Here is an 18,378-nt window from a genome sequence, read left to right on the forward strand (position 1 = left end):
TATTTTCAAATTTTAAATTTCATTATCTCACAACTTTAACTCAAAAGATAGATGATAATGGTAAGTTTGGCCACAACTAGATGGCTCTCTATCATATATACTGCAAGGGAGCTGTTCGCCTTAAGCATAAACACCAAAAGATGCTTTCGGTTTCATAAGGGTGGTAGTTAACTGCAAGCAATCTGCTCTGTCTCACATTCAATGGAAATAAGATAAGTCGAAGCTCAATCTCTAAGATGGGGGTTTCTGCAAAGAACGTAGTGCTCGTATCCATCGGTGAACTAAGGTGCTCGTTAATCGGCTTATAAGATCCTGACAAGGGTTTCTCATTCGTTCGTGTCTCTTGCATAAGTTTGATTCAAATTCAAGCAGGAGTGATGACAGATGAGCTTCCATGAACAGGCTAAGAAGAGCGTCTGAACTCAGAGAAAGCGAGTTAACATTCATGCATGCCAATGAGACTGCATTAAATAATGAAGGATTGTGTACTGATCTTCCAGCAAATGTGACCCGTTGAAAGCCATTAAATACATTGGACAAAAGTGGGAATAGTTCGCCCCTGTAGTAATGGGCAAACGCTGTATTGCCTCTTATGTGAATCTTCTTTAAGAGAACCCTTCCGTTTCATGACTACAAATATAACAGAAAATAGATGCCCAGCCGCAACGACGAGGAGAGCCTTTGGTGTGGAGAAGGACTTCTTCTTCTTTCAATAAGGTGAGCATTCCTCCAGTATTTCATTTTCACGCTGATCAGTTCTCCGGTCTCCTTGTATTGTCTTGATTGAATCTGCTGACTTGCTGATATTTGGCCTGTTTCTTTTTCCTTGTCTTTTGATTGATTTTTTTTATTTTTTTTGGTTGATCATTCTCCTGAGAGAGAAAGATAGACTCGATTATATCTGTTCCCTTTTCCATCGGTTTGACAACTTTTCAATGATCTGATTTGATTGGAAAGTTCAGGTAGGGTAAGATGGCTCCACCAAAAAAGCGAAAGGGTAAAGCAGCTCCCACAGGAATCTCCGCGCTGGATAATTACCTGTTAATGATAATCCTTTCAAGGTTGCCCATGAAGTTTCTCCACAGAGCCAAATGCGTTTCCAAGCAGTGGAACACCTCGATCTCTGCAGCATTTCCACCGGAAAAACTTGGAAGCAATTTAGGCTTCCTAGCTTTCGATCCGCGAGGCCGATGTGAATATGTTCCTCGATATGATCACCTGTTCCGTGAGGGAGACGACGATGTCGCCGGGTTTGATACGAGCCTCAAGTTTTTGCCCATCCACCCAGATTATAAAATCGTGACTGCTCAAAACGGGTTGCTGCTTTGCGTCGAAGCACATGATCTCTGGCTAAACTTCTCTGTCTGCAATCCGCTTACAAAGAAGGCGTATGCTGTGCCCATGCCGGAGGCCGCTCATGGAACGATTTCCAACTTTATAGCCTTGGATTTCGATCCGACCATCTCTCGCCAGTTCAAGATAGTCCGGTCCTTGCGTACCTGCTGCGTTCAACCGAAGAATTCTTTTCATCCACCTTCATACATGGTGTTCGAAGTCTTCTCGTCCGAAACCCAGAAATGGAAGAAGAAAAACGTCTTCCATGGACCGTACGGCGCATGTCTTCCTGGGCATGTCGTCTTGCTTAAAGGTATCATGTACAAGCTGGTTCATTCGAATTATGTGGTGGGGTTCGGCTTCCAGGAACAGCACACTCGAACTCTGACGTCGAACCTGCCGGTGGATGCCAACTTTTCCGGCAGTGGCTGCTTGACGAACTGGGGCGACAGGCTCCATTATACCAGCTGGGATGATGGCTTTCTAAAAATTTGGAGGGTCAAGCATTTCAGCAGCAGTGTCTGGGAATTGATTCATGTGAACAGTTTGGCGATTATGAGGGGTATCGTCTACAGAGATGTTTCTCGTACTGTGAGTAGCGATGCTTTGTTTCCTCTTGCTGGATATGCCCCAGACTATAAGCTTCTCTTCCTGCACAAAGACGGTCGAGTTCTAGGTTACAATTTTCAAAGAAGGAGCATGGAGACACTGTCCGCTCTGCAGCAGTGGAATCCTGCGTACAAGGATTACAAGCTCTTGGCCTTTTGGCCTTGCTTATTCAACCCAGGGAGGATCCCTTCAGCCATAACAGAACCTCAAGACACCTGATGTTCAAGTACATGCATGGAGTCCCAGTGTCATCGTTTGCTGTTTCCTGTTGTAGTTGTTTTTCTCTATGAACAAATTTATTGTTGAACTTGAATTAGTCGATGCATGAAATAAAATTTTATTTAGAAACCAACTGTTGGAATTATAGTGAGATGAAGCCTATTTTAGGCCGAGGGGGAGGATTCTTATGCTCAATCAACTATATAATTCTCCTTGATTTTGGCAAACAATGTCAATCGATTCTGGATTGGCATTCATGTCTTTTGAAGCCAAGATTTAACAGATGAATTGGGTTCCATAAAGTAGTTTCTAGTGTTTGAAAAAAAATGGTCGTAGCAAGGAAAATTTGTGCAACGGGCGAAGTTCTACATGCCAAGTATTGTTTTTTTCTTTCTTTTTTTCTCTTGAGTGGCTTTTTGTTTGTCTCAATTTACCAACTCCATGTGTTTGACATCTAGCTAATTAAAGAATAATCCAAGATCTTGAGTTTATTAGTTGTAAAATAGGCATCCTAACTTGGCTAGTCATTTTGAGATGAGCCTTGGACTCAACTTCAGGCCTCCATCCAAACTATCTTTATGTAGGAACAACAAAAGAGGGCTTACACGTGAGGGGAAGTATTAAAGAATAGTCTCACATAGAGTACAAAGATCTTGAATGTATTAGTTGGAAAAAAGACTTCCTAACTTGACTAGTCATTTAGGGATGGACCTTAGACCAACTTCTCATAGCCTAATATGGCTTATTCTCTACATGGTAAAAAGAAAAGATAAATTCCAAATCTAAAAAAAATGGCTATAAGTTTATAAAAAAAACTATAATTAAGCTAAGCAATATAAGATGTGGAGTTGTGTTTATCACAACCTTTGCTTCAAGTATCAAATTATTTTACCACCCTATTGAGAAAGTGAAGTTAGGTTTAAGCCTCATTCCAAAATGACTAACCAAATTACGAAAGCTCTTTTCCAACTAATAAACTCAAGATCTTTGTTATTACTAATCCATGTAAGATTATTCTTTAACTCTCGCCATCACGTGTAGGCCCTCTTTTGTGGTTCCTACACATTGACTGTTTGGGTCGAGGCCCACATATGAATATCATCCCACAACAGACAAAGCAATTAGAGAACAAATTTGAATGAAATTGCAATCTGTCTATTGATTGATTTTGCAGCTATTCAGACAGAGTTTCTCAATGTATTTTTTTTTATAAGAGAGACACTAGAGAGTTTGACTTATACAAGATTGATTGAGTTGCTTTCAAAATATTCTCCTATAACTAAGTGATTTTGATTGTTTCTAAGAGAATATTTGTATGGAGTATAATCTTAGAGGTTATGGCAAGATTTTTGAATAGGCTTAGTAGGTTTTAATGAGCTATCAAACAAGTGTGACAAGGCTGGAGATTACTCTAGCATGATTGTGTTGGCACGACAAGATGAATCATCAAGTTGAGTTGTCATGCATGACTTAATTTTGTCATCCCCATGAGAAAAATCTTCAAAAATCAAGACTCCTTGAAATAAACTTGTAATTACCTTGATCGAGTGACTGAATAATATAAAATATACATGATCATCCCAACATTCTCTAACAAGAAAATGAAGTTTTTTAAAAGCTTTAGAATAAGGTGTTCTTCCAATTAGGTAAGTAGAAGTTAATAAAGAATTTACATTTGAATGACATTTGACCTTTGATTATAGGATCTAGATTGAGTAAGAGTTCTTAGGTAAGACCTTAGTTGGAGGATAACTTTCCTCCTTGATATGAGGAGAAAGGTCGTACAAGAATAACCCTAGAAGGGGGTGAATAGGTTTATCAATTTTTTATGGCTAATTTAAATTTGATTATACTCAAGATTACTAAAATGGAGGAAGCAATTGCATCAAGAATTTTTATAGTGGTTCATAATCAATATTTCAGATTGCTACCCCACTCCTATAGAGCCCTTGCCCTGAAATTGAAATGTTCACTATGATTAGCCAAATGACATCTACAACAAGAATCACAAGAGGTTCAATTACAATATATGCCCAACACTTTGGGAGTTATGGCCAACAACTACTAGGTGCACACACCTATTGATCTCAAGATCCCCATTGAAATAATTTTGACGGTAAAAAATCTCAAGTACTAATGATATGCATTAAAGAATATTATGCAACTCAATAAGCCCCAAAAGGAAACTACCGTAGCTTGTTTGTTCTATTGCAAGAGGTAGTCCGAACGACCCCATAAATCAAAAGGGAACAAGTAGCTCATGTCAAAAAGCACACCATCCAAGTAACCTAGCAGCCCTATGTTGATCATAGGTTAACTCCTTTATTCCTTTTGATGATGAAAAACTTAATAGAACTGACAATGTGCCAAACTAAGTATTTCAGATACCTTTCCTTCAAGAGTCAATGCATCTCAAGGTTTGAAGCTTCAAAACAATCAAGTATGTTCAAGACCTCAAGCAACATTGAAGGAAGCCTCTTGAAGAAGCACCCATGAGGAAGAAGACTAGAGTTTAAGTGTAAAAGTCAAATGTCAAAACTCAGTCACAAATGTGAGAGAGCTTTTGCTAACTCCCTTCTTAAAATACAATGGTGTATATGGAGCTTTAGGACTTACATTGCATATAACATGTTTATAAACATCATTTATATCCCTTAGAACATGTTAGAGCACTTAGACAAAATCTTTCCTATGCTTTCAAAGTCTAGTTTCTTTGGAAGCAAACAGTTTGTGATTCTGAACTATATTTTTTAAGATACTAATATTAGAAGTACCAAATATCAGTTTGGCCGAAATCTTTTTTTTTTCATATTTTCTCTCTTATTATAGTTGTTGACGTAAATTGAGTTTCCTTTTCTCCTACAATAAGAGTTTTTAGCCAAATTTGTCTTCTAATCAAAGAGTTTTGGTTTGACTTCAACACTCTTCTTTTGTTAAGACTCTTTGATCCTTGAAATCTCTTATATTTGGAAAGTCTATCATTGTTTTATTCTGTAGAATCTAGAAAGTATTCCATATAGGAATTCATTGAGTATTTTGATTAGAAACTATCATTGTTTTTATTCTGTAGAATCTAGAAAGTATTCCATATAGGAATTCATTGAGTATTTGATTAGAAACTTTCCTCATATGGACTAATCAATTTGAAAAGAAAAACTGATAAGTTAAGTTATGCAATTATTAGAGTTTCCATAGTTAATGTTGTTTGTAAGTTTTGTGTTTTTGTTACTTGGTTGTATATCTTCTGCAACGTCAACTCCAAAAAAGTTTGCTCACCCTCATGAAATTATCTTGATGTCATATTTGGTAAAATTTGTTAAGTTTTTTTTCTATCATTATAGTCTCCTTCTTATTATCGATGTAGTTATTTTTCCTTCATTACATTCCCCACATGCCTCTTTTTTATTTGTTACCTTTCTCCTACCATCCTTTTTTTACTCTTACATACCCCTTTGGGCCAACCTCTTATGCGTTGCTTCGGTGGGTTTCTCTTTTTATATATATATATAGGTGTTTTTAAGTCCATTGAGATTTTTTATGAGTACCCTTAAGTGGGTTTTTATCGTCATACTTTGAGTGGCAGGCATTATCCTTTTTAGTGACAATTATTACTACTGTTGTTTGAAATCATATGAAATTGGTTTTGACCTTTTTTTATATATACATCACCCATCTTATTTTTTTAGAGTTTGTGTCTAATTGAGTTCTTATCCTTAGGATACCTTGATGGACGAGATAATAAATACAGTTATTTTTTTGTTTCAAACTGGGATTACACCAATACCTTCCAGCTTGAAAGGGAGAAGTAGATTAACAAGTACATAAAAGATGTATTTTATTCCACATGTAATTTTTATGTGACCAAAATATTCAAGAAAGGGAGATCACAAAAAATGAAGTTTTTGCATCTATGAAGAATTGTTTTTGTGAAGAATTTTTTTTAGCAAAAGAAAATTAAAGATAAGAATCTTTTTCGTTGCAAGTTGAAGTTATAAACTCCACCTTTAAGAGGGAGTGTTGAAGAGCATATATGGAAGAGTCTTTTACATGACTCTCACAATAAAGTTTTACATAGCAAAAATTATTATGGAAGGAGGTCTCACAAAAGTGTTTCAATTAAAAGGTGTTTTAGTCATGTTAGTCTTTTATTTGTGTTCAGTTGTTCAATTGTTCTAGGGCTCATCTTTTAGTGTTTAACTTTGGGTGTAATTGGGACAAGGGTAGTTCAATTGAAATTGGATTCTACTTGTTTCCTCTATTATAAATAGAGGCACATGTACTCAAATTACATAAATTTTATAAAGTTTTTCACTTTTCCAGAAATTCAACAACTCCCTTATTGATTTTGATGATAACAAAACTTAATTAATCTGAAATTTTGAAAACTAAGTATTTCAGATACTTTGCCTTTAAGAGTGTTGATTTTTAGGACTCCAATAGTTACACTCTACATTGTGCTGAAAAGAAAAAATGGATGCTTGAATCTTTCAAGGAGAAGGTATTCTCCAAGTATTAGGTGAAAGTTTTCCCTTTCTTTATTTTCATTTGAGGGATGTTCATCTATAACCTATTTAATCTAGATAAAAAAAAGGTTTAGCTAGAGCTAAATCTAGCCAATCTCTTTGGAGATTGAGTTTGTAAAAACGTGTATTAAGCTACACATGGCTTAAAGGGAGTCAGAATCTCTGTGTAATTTCAGCTATTAAAGCTTTTAAATAGTGAAATTTCCTAAACTTCAATAGGTGAATATCAATAACAATTTATTTATTTTTTGTCTCTTATGGTGTGTGAATGCTTGTTTTACTTTGATATTGTCATATTGGATGATTTATTAAATGCCTAACTTAAATTTGTAACTTGAAATTCTCAATTCGCCCCCTCTTGAGAAGCCACCTGGGCCAACAAAGAGTAGGAAGAAAAACATGAAGAAGAAAAAGAAGGAAAGAGACCCACTTGACTCTCTACAACAAATCAAAAGCAACGTCTACAAGGCTACAACAAAGCTTATAAAAGCTCTACAACTACAGAATTTGAAGCGGTATAGCGTTTAAATTGAATAACATATAGGGGATTGGATTCTTATTTGAAAAGATCTCTTATGTAGTACGACACTTCAGAGATTATGTAGTATCTAAAAGATGCCACCCTCACTCCTCTATAGATAGAGATCACTTTTCCATTTGAAGGGATCTCAAAGGATAGGAAGATGAAAAGAGAGATGTGAGAGTTGAAGAGGTCGGATCATTGGAGCCTTTACGCTCCGCCAAACTATCGCTTCGGAGTCACAACAAGCAAATCCACCATATGTAGTATCTAAAAGATGCCACGGTAGAAAAGATGGCGAAGGCTATAGAGAAATTCGGAAAGGATAAGTGCTCTAGGAATTATTACTAGAGTGAAGGATTGTAAGATGAAAATGGAAATGGCTAAGAGTTATCTAACCGTTAAGAAGTTGGACACAAACGACAAGTCTATAGAGGTGATTGAAGCAACTAATGTAAGATTTAATTCATTTCTAAAAACATGTTTAAATCATCTATTATTCTATCTAGCTTCAATAATAGTTTGAGTCATAGTCATTGTTTCATGATCTTACTTAAAACAAATGCTTCTACATGGTGTGAATGCTATTTTATCTATGTATCTCCACCAGATATGTTAAGGGACACAGAGGAAGAAGCACAAAATAAAGTGGAAATATGAGGCAATGACAATCTACGATTGGATGTAGGGGTGGCATCGAATTGAACCGGGTTCGAGATCCATATTAGGCTCGTTATAGTTAACAAGCCGAGTTTGACCGAACTATGGTTGGGTTCAAAAGCTCGCGAGCCGGTTTGTTAACTCAACGAGGGCGTAGGAGGAGGGAGCCAGGAGCAGGAGGTGTCTTCGTCTTCGTCTCGACTTCACGGGAATCAGCGGGAACAGGGAAACGGTGTTCAACAACTTTCTTCCTCCCCCCATCTGTCGTCGCCAATCCGTATCACCATTGAACCCCTTCCGCAACTTTATCTCCCTCTTCTTTGTCTTTGTCTCTCATTCCCCCTCCTAGATGCTTTTGCCGTCACTGTGGTCCAACGTCCTTATCCTCATCGCCCAACTGCCATCCACTTTGCTCAACCACCATCGTCGGCGCCACACAACCAACTCCCCCACCCCCCCCCCCCCCCCCCCCCCCCAAGAACGTTTGAACTATACACACCAGAGGAGAGAAAAATCATCAAAAGTGGAAATGCAAAATCACTCTAACCCAAAACCAGCAATCGAATTCTAAATAGAATATGTAGCGTAGGAAAAGCAACTCACCTCCAAAATTTCAGAACATCAGAACAATCAGCGATGGAGGAATCCGAAGAACACAAAACAAACCCTCGATTTTGCCACATCTGACAAATCATCACCCACCAAAGTCTCGTTATCTCCTTGGGTTTTCTCTCATTTATTTTATTTTAATTTACCGCCTGATTCGGCCGTAATCATGTCGCGTTACTGATAAATGTAGGGAACCAACTTGCACGAAAGAAATTTTTTTATTATAAATACTATCATAACCTTGTTATGGTTCCTATAATATGTGGTAGAAATAGTTTTTTTCAATGGAAACATTTCCTCCTTTCCCCCTAAGTAGGAAGGATATTTCATAAATCTATCCTACTCCTTGGAAGATATAAAAAAAGGTTTATGCATGTACTTGTTTAGTATAGGCAATAGAGTTAATATGCTTATACCTTGGTATTTAGTTTAGCATTATTACTTGTTTTTTGGAAGGCTGAATTTTTTATAAACTTGTTTGAGGTACAAATTGGTAAATAAATTGCATGATGCTAGATACAGGTACAATTTGTAGCTCCTCTTATTGTTTAAAGTACTCTCTTAATGCTAACTCCACTTAAGTTTTTCAAAAAAACAGATTGGTAGCGTTTCAAAACTATTATTATATAAATCCATGCTCCGAAGAAAAAACAAAAATGGGCATGCGATTAAGTCATCCAAAGTCATTTTTCTTAAAAAGTTTCTATCTGGATGATCTGATTTTCTAGTCCTTGAATCAGAACGGTCTAATTAATACAAATGGACAAAACTATAGTTGTTTTGCAAAGGAGTGTTTTTGTGTTTGATTATTGAATAAAGTTTATACATAATTATGTAATTTTTATGAATAATTTTATGCATAGTGTATAGATAATTTTACGCAGGGTTAATATACAGAAGTTATACCCAAATTTAAGTAGAGGTTATGCCCAATTTTATGTATGCATAATTTTATATACAATTTATTTGACATGTATTTTATGCAAAGTTTTAAATGTAGGTTGAAGCTCGAACTCAAACTCAGTTAAAATTATTGGACTTGAATTCGATTACAATTTTAGGTTCAATGCTAGGCTCAAATAAGCTTGAGTTTGAAATATTTAAATTAAACCCGGCTCGAACATAGGCAAATTCGGGTTCTGCTCGATTCTATGCTACCCCTAATTGGAAGGTAATATACCTTTCTTCTAGGTTTATAATCTTATAATGTTAATTGGATGGATACCTAACATGATTAAGAAAAACAAATTTTACATTAATTGATTGCTTTTGAAGGGAGAACCACCAGCAAGAATACACCATATTTAACACGATCGGAAATGTCACAAATGCAACCAATGAGAGACTTATTGGTCGCAAGGAAACCACATATGATTACAATTGATGTCGAAAAGATTGGAAGCCAAGTAATTGAGATAGTCATTTCACATATTTCGCATCAAATAGTTTTTCGTATTGGATCAACCCTATTGACGGGGGCATAATAAATTGTTAGACAGTTTAATTTTTTGCCCTCCATGTATAAAAACAAATATATGAAAAGAAAAACATCTTTACTCAGAGTAAAACTAAGATGAAGAATAAATTAATTTTTTTTAAAAACAAACATAACATTAATGCATTACATACCTTTAAAAAAAATAAAAAATAAAAAAAAAACAACATGCGTATTTAGAATTAAAAAGAATTCCCATAATTCTTAATTCTTAGGGTATTCTTGATTATTCTTTATTGTTATGTTGTTAATTTGATTTTAAGTGTTATAGAAAAATCAAATTCCTTATTTTTTTATGTTCCGATGTCAAACACCAAATCCGAAAGAGAGAATTCCCACAAGCACCAAAACCATAAAACTCATATAGTAGAACCCGGAAGCAGGTAATAAAAATTGATAAACAAATTCACAAGCCCAATCTCCTAGAGGCCTATTAGAAGATTTTTGTGTATTTACAATGAACAAAGACGTCTCTCAATATTTCCTCTCATTGGGAAAGTGCCCAACAATACCCAACAGGATTTTAACTCTTACCACATACATAATTGTTATTTATTCTTCATGTGCACAAAATGGAAGCCGACAGTGCTTTTAGCAATTTTTGCTGGTCTTCAAAGCTAAAAGAGACTAGTTGTGGGGAGGGCGGGCACTAATCTTACAGGTAAACATGACAAAGGCGGAGGGATGAGGACTAAAATGTAGAATGAAGATGTAACCCAAGTATCAATAATTTACTGACCGAGATTTCCAAGGAGGCGCTCCACTGCTGCATGAACGTTTCCTGCAGTGGCACTCAGCGCTCTGATATTCTCTTGGGTGTCAAAGAATCCCATCTCTTGAAGTTGTGACAGTTGAGTTGCATAAAGTTGCTCCGGTGGAACTATTACAAACAATAACAAATCAAAAAACATAACGGAATTAGTAAATAATATTCCACGTATATCTCAATCAAAGGTGACGATGGTATCAGCACTAACCGTCGGGTTGTGTAGGAACACTGAGGCCACCAGCACCGAGCCCGCCGAACATGTTCATCAACAACTCTAGTCCCATATTTGGGGCACCTATCAGAAGCAGTGAAAATAAAATATTCATTAAAGGCAAACTCTGTCTATATGCAAAACTTCTTTCAGGAATGAATTTGACAAAAAATATGTTTCACTAACCAGTGGCAGAGCCAGTTTGACCTTGTTCCCTGCACAAAGCACACCCTTAACAGGATTAGTCTGAAGTTAAAAAAAACTATGCAGTAGACAAAAAGGACTATTAAGACGATATGAAAGCAAATAGATAAATTAATGAGCTCACGGTGATGACTGCTGCCGACCAAGATGGGATAGAAGTGATTGTTGTAACCCTAAAACTTGCTGCAAAAGGTCGGAGAAGAATTAAATTTTTGTGGACAAATGTTTTTCATCTTACCGAATGGACATGTTATCACACACTGATTTGTTTTCTTTTGAAGGAATATACCTGCATGGTCTCAGGAGAAGTCATTTGACGAATGAATTCAGGGTTTTGCATCATTTCCCGAAGTTGAGAATTAGACTCCATCATGCTTCGGAGTTGTGGATTTAAACCAAGAATCTACAAAAAAAAAAAAAACAGTCAATGAGCTGTAACATAAAAGATACATGAGGAATGCAATCTATCCATAATAATAGCAATCACCTGGTTCATGTATTGTGGGTTAGAAAAGATGTTTTGCATTATCTGGGACATAGCTGGACTTTGCATGAATTGATTAACAAGAGAAGAATCCTGAGTACCACCAACAACTCGCTCCAAGTCACGCAAACCTAGACCACCCAATCCAGCAACACCTGGAGCTCTTGTACCTTCAGAGGGATTAGTAGATCCGGTGGCAGAGTTTGTTTGTGTAGCCCCTGCATAGTGAACCATGTATGAGTGTTCCAAATAAGAGCAATCATCTCCAAGTGAGATGGGAAGCAGTTTGTGAACACACCATATGCAAACAAAGGCTTGAATCTAATTTATTTACTACACAAACCTTTTTAAATTCGTTATTACTAAATAAAAAAATTAGTGCATTTCCCCACAATCATGAAAATCAAATTTATACTATTCCACTAACCTTGGAAATAAGAAGAATGATACAATATGCATCTGACTCTAAAATGATTTAAGGAAACAAACAAAAGTTCCAATACATTAAAAGCCATACATAAACCTACAGATAACTTCTTTTCAAATTCTGGTCAGGTGTATGAACACATACACTTAGAAACAGACTAGACATAAGTTTGCTAGAAAGCAATGGTAGCTCCATTTGACAGCTTACCTGCAGCATTGGTATTGCTCCACGGGTTAGGAAGCGGATTTGTATTCGGAGCTGGGGACCCAGCTGTTGCCTCTGATCCAGTAGTTGAAGGGTTTGGTGTTCGATCTCTAGCACCTTGATTTCCTCCCAAAAGAGCCGCAAATGGGTTGGAACCCAGATCACTTCCACTGTCACCTGCCATAGTTGTAGCATTTAGAAACGGCTCCTGAACAGTTTCATACATCCGCCTTAGCATGTTAAACCCTTCAGGGGAAGACTCAATATTGCTCATGGCTCGATCAGTGTTCCTCATCATCTCCCTCATGAGTTCAGGATTTCTAGCTGCTTCTAGGGTTTGCCGAAGCGTGCTAGGATCATTCAATATATGAGCAAGGTCAGGATTCCGGTCTATGATTTCACGCATCTGAGGATTGCTCATAAACAGATTGCGCATTAGATCAGGGTTGTTCATCAGATTTTGAATGGCTGGCATGTTCATTATTTCTCTCATAATGTTTGGGTTCTGTGTCAGTTGCTGCTGAACCTGCTCAAACTCGGGAAGTCCAGATCCAAATAATCCACCACCGCCAATCCCATTAAGCCCTCCAAGCCCAGGTAAAAATGAGCCGCCAAGGCCAGCCCCACCAAAGCCTCCAGCTTCATTGGAACCAAAGCCTCTCGCTGGAGATGGACTGCTGTTTGGAGCTCCAACACCAGGTGTGTTTGAAGCGTTAGCAGGTGGAGGAGGTGCAGCACCACGAACCAGATGAATAGTGTGATCTGCCTGTAAACCTGATAGAGAAAAAAGAAGAAAAAAAGTTAAATTGTAGAGGCTCTCTAGCATAATGTGTCAATGCTTTTAACAAGTGAATATTGTGGACTGCTTTTGCATGTATCACAGATAGGTAGGACCTCTTAAATAAAAGTAAAGCCACACGGGATACAAAAACAAAATAGAATTTTGCTTTTTTTCTCTTCTAAGCTAATTTCCGTTTCATCTTTTGATGAAAAGATGTTCTCAACAATCAAGACAATTACAACAGCAATTGTAAGTAGTTTTAATATAAGTTATAACAGAAAACCATTCCACCCTGCTAATCAGTAAGGTCTTCATCTTTTCTTTCTAGTGATTTTCATTTGCATTTTAAATGAGCATTAAAACCAAGAAAAAATTTACTTATCAATAAAAAAGAGTAAATCAAGTAAATATGTGAAAAACGGCAAAGCCATTAGTAAATTTATCATGCTAATTGACATAATAATAAAATCATCAAACCATCAAAAGGCAACAATGTTTAAATTAAATTGTACATCAATTATGTTTACCAGTGTATGACTCTCAATAAACATGCTTCAACCACTCTTCAGAAAAGACATTGTAAAAGAGCAAAACATTACCAAATTTCATGTAAGATACCAGCCCCAAAGAAAGAAATTATCATACAAGCCACCCACAATAAAGTAACATGTTTATCATCCACTTCTTGTGAAACTTGTTGCATGCTATGTTTAGCTAACATTTACTCATCAGAAATCCAGTAGACCAGTTGTACATGTTACTATGGATTGCTAATAAACCACTACCACAGACTAATTTGGACAGGAGAAAAATTGTGGCAGCAAGTTAACTAAGCCTACAGTGGAATATGAGAAAACAAAATTTAGATAACTCTTACAACTAGTAAAATATACTTGAGTCTTTTCAAGTCTGGTAAGATAACAGCAAGATTCACATGCCTGATGTTCATAAAACTAATGAGTACTTATGTTCCTATAGAAAATAGTTATGGTAAAACCTGGAATCGCACATGAAACTTGATGGGAAGTCATAACCACACTACCTCCAACCACCCAAAAGAGATGAATAGCTCTAAGAATGAGAAAAAAGTTGCTTAAAACTCAATACTTGATACAGATAACTAATTAGCAGATTGACAGTCACATCAATCATCGATGAGTAACAAAGAAACTGCATTTGGCTGCTTACATCCAAGAATAAAAAGAAATAAATATGGAAAGATAATAAAGCTAAACACAACATTTCTTCCACCAATAGAGTATGTTAAGAAGTAACCCTTCTCTTAACTTCCAATAAAAGATCGGGTATTGAAGACTCAGCAATGTGTTGATAACCAGTATCTTAGAAGGTCCAGAAGAAAAGAAAGATGGTAATGAAGGGAATCTTCCAAGGGGAAGACCTAACCACTGTATGACAAATAGGTTGCAGGAGTTCCATTAAGAAAGGAAGTAGCATAGATGAAACTCAATGAGAAGTATCTTCAATCAAAATATGAAAGAAAATAGGTCAAAGGTTTTTATCCTTGTGCATCTCATAATCTCCAATATCTTGGTAATCATCTGCTGAAGTAAAGTCATTCTCCGCACAACTGAGAGCTGAACATTGGCCCTTGAAGCATCTAACTTTAAACCAAAATCTCCAATAGGAACATGCTATCTTCCTAAACCCAACTCTTTTCACCATAAATGAATCCATTGCATCAACAAATTCAGTTAAGATGGCTGCAAATAAGAATTTGTGTTCCCAATTATACCACTTTACACTCAAAAGTCTCAGACTACCAGTTTTCAGCAAATGGTGATTCTGAGGGAAAACGTAAGAGGAAGTACATGGCAAAAGAAGAATCTGCTAAAGCCACAGCTTCCACAACACAGCTTCCTACCCGCTTCTCCCTGCTTCTATCTCTTATAAATAGTAATCCCACACAAAAAACTAACTCTGGAGTTCCACTTTGGAATATTATATGGCATAAAATGCATTATCTGGGAACCTATATGGACAAACTGAACCTCCATGTAGGAATATGGACAAGTCAAAAATGCAAATATACTGAATTATTCCAGCTATTATTTTAAGATTGATAACATGCACAAAGAAGAAACCCCAACAAGTACAGGACTTGAATCCGAGCCCTTACTTAAGAAACTCTCAAAAAGGCCGTGAGCCAAAGGATCTTAAAACAGCAAAAAGCTACAGCTATTTTTCCACTGTAGAATTCTCAAAGGATCTTTTCCTAACATTTCTCTCAGATGAAACATTCTCGTTACTCAATATGAAAATACTTAGTTTTTCTAGTGATCACATTAAAGCATTGCTACTTTTTTTTGTTAACAACACCACAGTAGCACTCCTATTTACTTCACGCTTTTCTAATTAAAATAGATAACAACTTATATACTTCACATAGAACTCCCAACTCGACTCTCAGAATTCAAACTCAAAATAAGTCTCTCACCAATGTTCATTAAAGAATACTAAGGACAGCTTGGCCCAAGAATCTTAAATTGAAAAACATCCAGAAGTACAAATTAGCAGTATAACTGTCAAGAAACTCTTAAGGATCTTCCCAACAAACACAAAGGATGGAATCATCCAAAGAAAAGTAAACTCCTTAGAAAGAGAATTTATTTCTGGGTAAATCAACATTTATTGTGTTTACAGAAGTATTATACATTTTTTTGGAATGTCAAACCCCAAATCCAAGTAATCCTTGACCTGAGACCTCACACTAGAAACCCCCACCCCCCAAAAACTTTGACATAAACATGGCCATTGAATTAAACATAGCCAACCTGTGAACCAGGTTCATGAATATTCCAACCATAGAGAAGAAAAGGCAAACATTGATTTATAGATAATGGAAAAAAAAAACTGTTTCCTCTGATGATGACACATTCACTATTTCCTGGATGCGAAACTAGAAGATCAAAATAAAGATTTACAACTTTGTTTTTACTTGTGCAAACTGTTTCCTCTGATGATGACGCCACTTAAAGATTCGCAACTTTGTTTTCAATTGTGCAAATTGGAGAGTTATATAGAATGAGATTTATACTCATTGAATAATGGACCACATGTTTTTTAGCTTTCAATTTATGCTTTTCAGCTACACGTCACCCTTAAAAGTTCACATTTATGGGCATCAATGTGAAAATACATGGGTATCATATCTAGCTTATAAAATCATGATTCTGCAAGCATCTAGCACGCCAATTCCCACTAACAAGATAACAATCGCATGCATACCAAGGGTTAACGACTTGGCCACTGACAATAGGAAAACAAATCCAAGCAACTGAATACTAATAGAAAAAATCCGAAAACCTATGCCAATCGTCTAAAACACCCATGATACAGGCGACATAATGCAGCAAAAAGTTGCAACGCAATTCCCACACAGAAGGAAACCTATACAAAAGATAAATTAGCCCCGATACCGAAAATGGGTCAAACAGAAAACCTATTTTTAAGGATACCATTCATATCATTAATCAAAACCACTTCATCCCCAAATCGAACCCGAAGAAATCACATGAACCAAAAACGCCCAAACCCTAACGAATTCCTCACCCTATAAAACGAAAAGAGACAAATTAAGAGAATAGACGAGAAGTACCATAGCTTTCAAGCGTCTGTTCGTCCTTCAAGATCCGGCCCTTATATATAAGCCGTTGCTGGTCACCGGGGACCTCGCAAGTATCTGCCAAAAGGACTTTGAAAGCAGCCACTGTGACATCGAGGCTGGTCTGGACGGAGAACTTCGAGCCGTTGGAGCACCGTATGTGTACGGTGACAACGACACGGGACTCGGTGGCGCCGTCGCTCGAATCGCCGTCGGCACCCATATTCTCCGTCGGTGAGGCCGATCGGAGGCCGCAACAGAATCTAGAAAGATCGAGATGAGAAGCCTAAACAAAGATAGCAAAAGCTAGGGCTTGATCTTGGAGAGAGTTATACAGAGAGACGAGAAACGCGGATGGACAGAGACGCTTTTGAAGGCGAGCGAGAGAGGAGTTTCACAGAAGGTAAGAATAAATATGTCTTTCACTCGGGAAGTCTGTTAGAATTATCTGGACCGTCAATTTACGATTACGATAACCGGACAATTACTCGTTAATCCCAGAGATTAAGACAATTTCACATTAATTTAAGCTCAAGATAAGGTTTTCTACACTTCACGACCAGAAAATTGACCAAAAAGTCCACCACCTGCATCTTCCATGAGGTAAATAGTAAATACTATAATCAAGCATATTGCTAGGGTCTACTTTTTGGTCTCTTTTATTTAATAAAAAAGGATTGTTCAGGTTTTAAACTCTGTTTTTGGCATTGCATGGAAAAAAAAAAAATTGGTTTAAATATTGCCAATGAGGGATAAACATTTATGAAGGAACAACAACTATGTCCCACTTTAGGTGGATAGATGTGTTTGATCTTCAAGGGTAGTTGGACATGACTAGTGCCATGGGGAGACAATGTAGGTCATGTGCCCTTTATTAGCCTTGAAAATAGCCTCTTAGTGGAAGCTTGTCAAGGGCTCAATTCTGTAGCCAAAATTGCTTTTAATGAAATGAAAACTTCCCATATCAACCAAATCTGATTTTGTTATCAAATGAAGATTAAAAAAAATAGATCATGTTTGTGAATTATCGACATGAATAAGTTATTAATGAACATTGGGAGTTTGTTATGTACAAGACTAACCAATTCGCGAGTCTATAATTTGTAATTTTGTATGATCAAATCGAAACTATAATTTTTTAAGTAATATTTTAATAATTTTTTTAAACTTGATTATAATGAGTTTGTAAATTTAATAAATAATTATCGAGTAGAGAAGAGAGCCCTTCTATATTATCTTCATCGAGTTCCCTTTCTATTTTTTTTTCTTTACATAAAAAATAAGGGTACAAGTTCTCTCCCGTGCAAAAAGAGGTAGGTCAAAGTCGGAGGCGACCCTTACTTTTTTTCGAAATACTTTTTTAAAAATAATTAAAAATATTATTTTTCTCACTTAAATATTTAGTGTTTTGAGAATTATATTTGTATTTTTTATTGTAAATAAAAACACTACATTGAGTGTTTATATTCAAAAATATTGAAAATGTGAGATTTGATGTTTGTTATATTAAAAATTAGCTACCTTTTGAAACTAGCTAACTTTTCTTTATCAATGTCCTTCCATGCCGAGTAATCCAAGAGAAACACATTTACTAGATTCCAAATGACATACTTTTTTTGTCCTTTTTTACAATTTGATGGGTTCAGATTAATAATTCATTGAATCATTAAAAAAAACAAAAAAAATGTGCTACAACTTGATCTTCT

The 18,378-nt window shown here is 36.3% G+C and overlaps 2 protein-coding genes across 2 annotated transcripts; one reads left to right on the forward strand and one right to left on the reverse strand.

The window, feature by feature from the left end:
- The first annotated feature begins 972 nt into the window (after positions 1-972).
- On the forward strand, positions 973-2,163 carry LOC137938194 (F-box protein At5g49610-like). Its single transcript, XM_068783187.1, has one exon. The coding sequence runs from the start codon at positions 973-975 to the stop codon at positions 2,161-2,163; it is 1,191 nt and encodes a 396-aa protein (XP_068639288.1).
- Positions 2,164-10,334: 8,171 nt separating this feature from the next.
- LOC137939102 (ubiquitin domain-containing protein DSK2a-like) lies at positions 10,335-17,032 on the reverse strand. The gene is made up of 8 exons (XM_068784291.1): positions 16,667-17,032; positions 12,273-13,043; positions 11,642-11,856; positions 11,444-11,557; positions 11,279-11,337; positions 11,137-11,165; positions 10,948-11,034; positions 10,335-10,850 (listed from the first exon to the last, which is right to left on the reverse strand). Exons 1-8 carry the CDS (start codon positions 16,893-16,895, stop codon positions 10,702-10,704), a joined length of 1,653 nt encoding a protein of 550 aa, XP_068640392.1. The 5' UTR covers positions 16,896-17,032; the 3' UTR covers positions 10,335-10,701.
- Positions 17,033-18,378: the final 1,346 nt, after the last annotated feature.

The sequence above is a fragment of the Aristolochia californica genome, unplaced genomic scaffold, assembly GCF_029961685.1.
Source record: "Aristolochia californica isolate CCGP_79_NKW_82.1479 unplaced genomic scaffold, dmAriCali1.0.hap1 SCAF_8, whole genome shotgun sequence".
Lineage (NCBI taxonomy): Eukaryota > Viridiplantae > Streptophyta > Magnoliopsida > Piperales > Aristolochiaceae > Aristolochia > Aristolochia californica.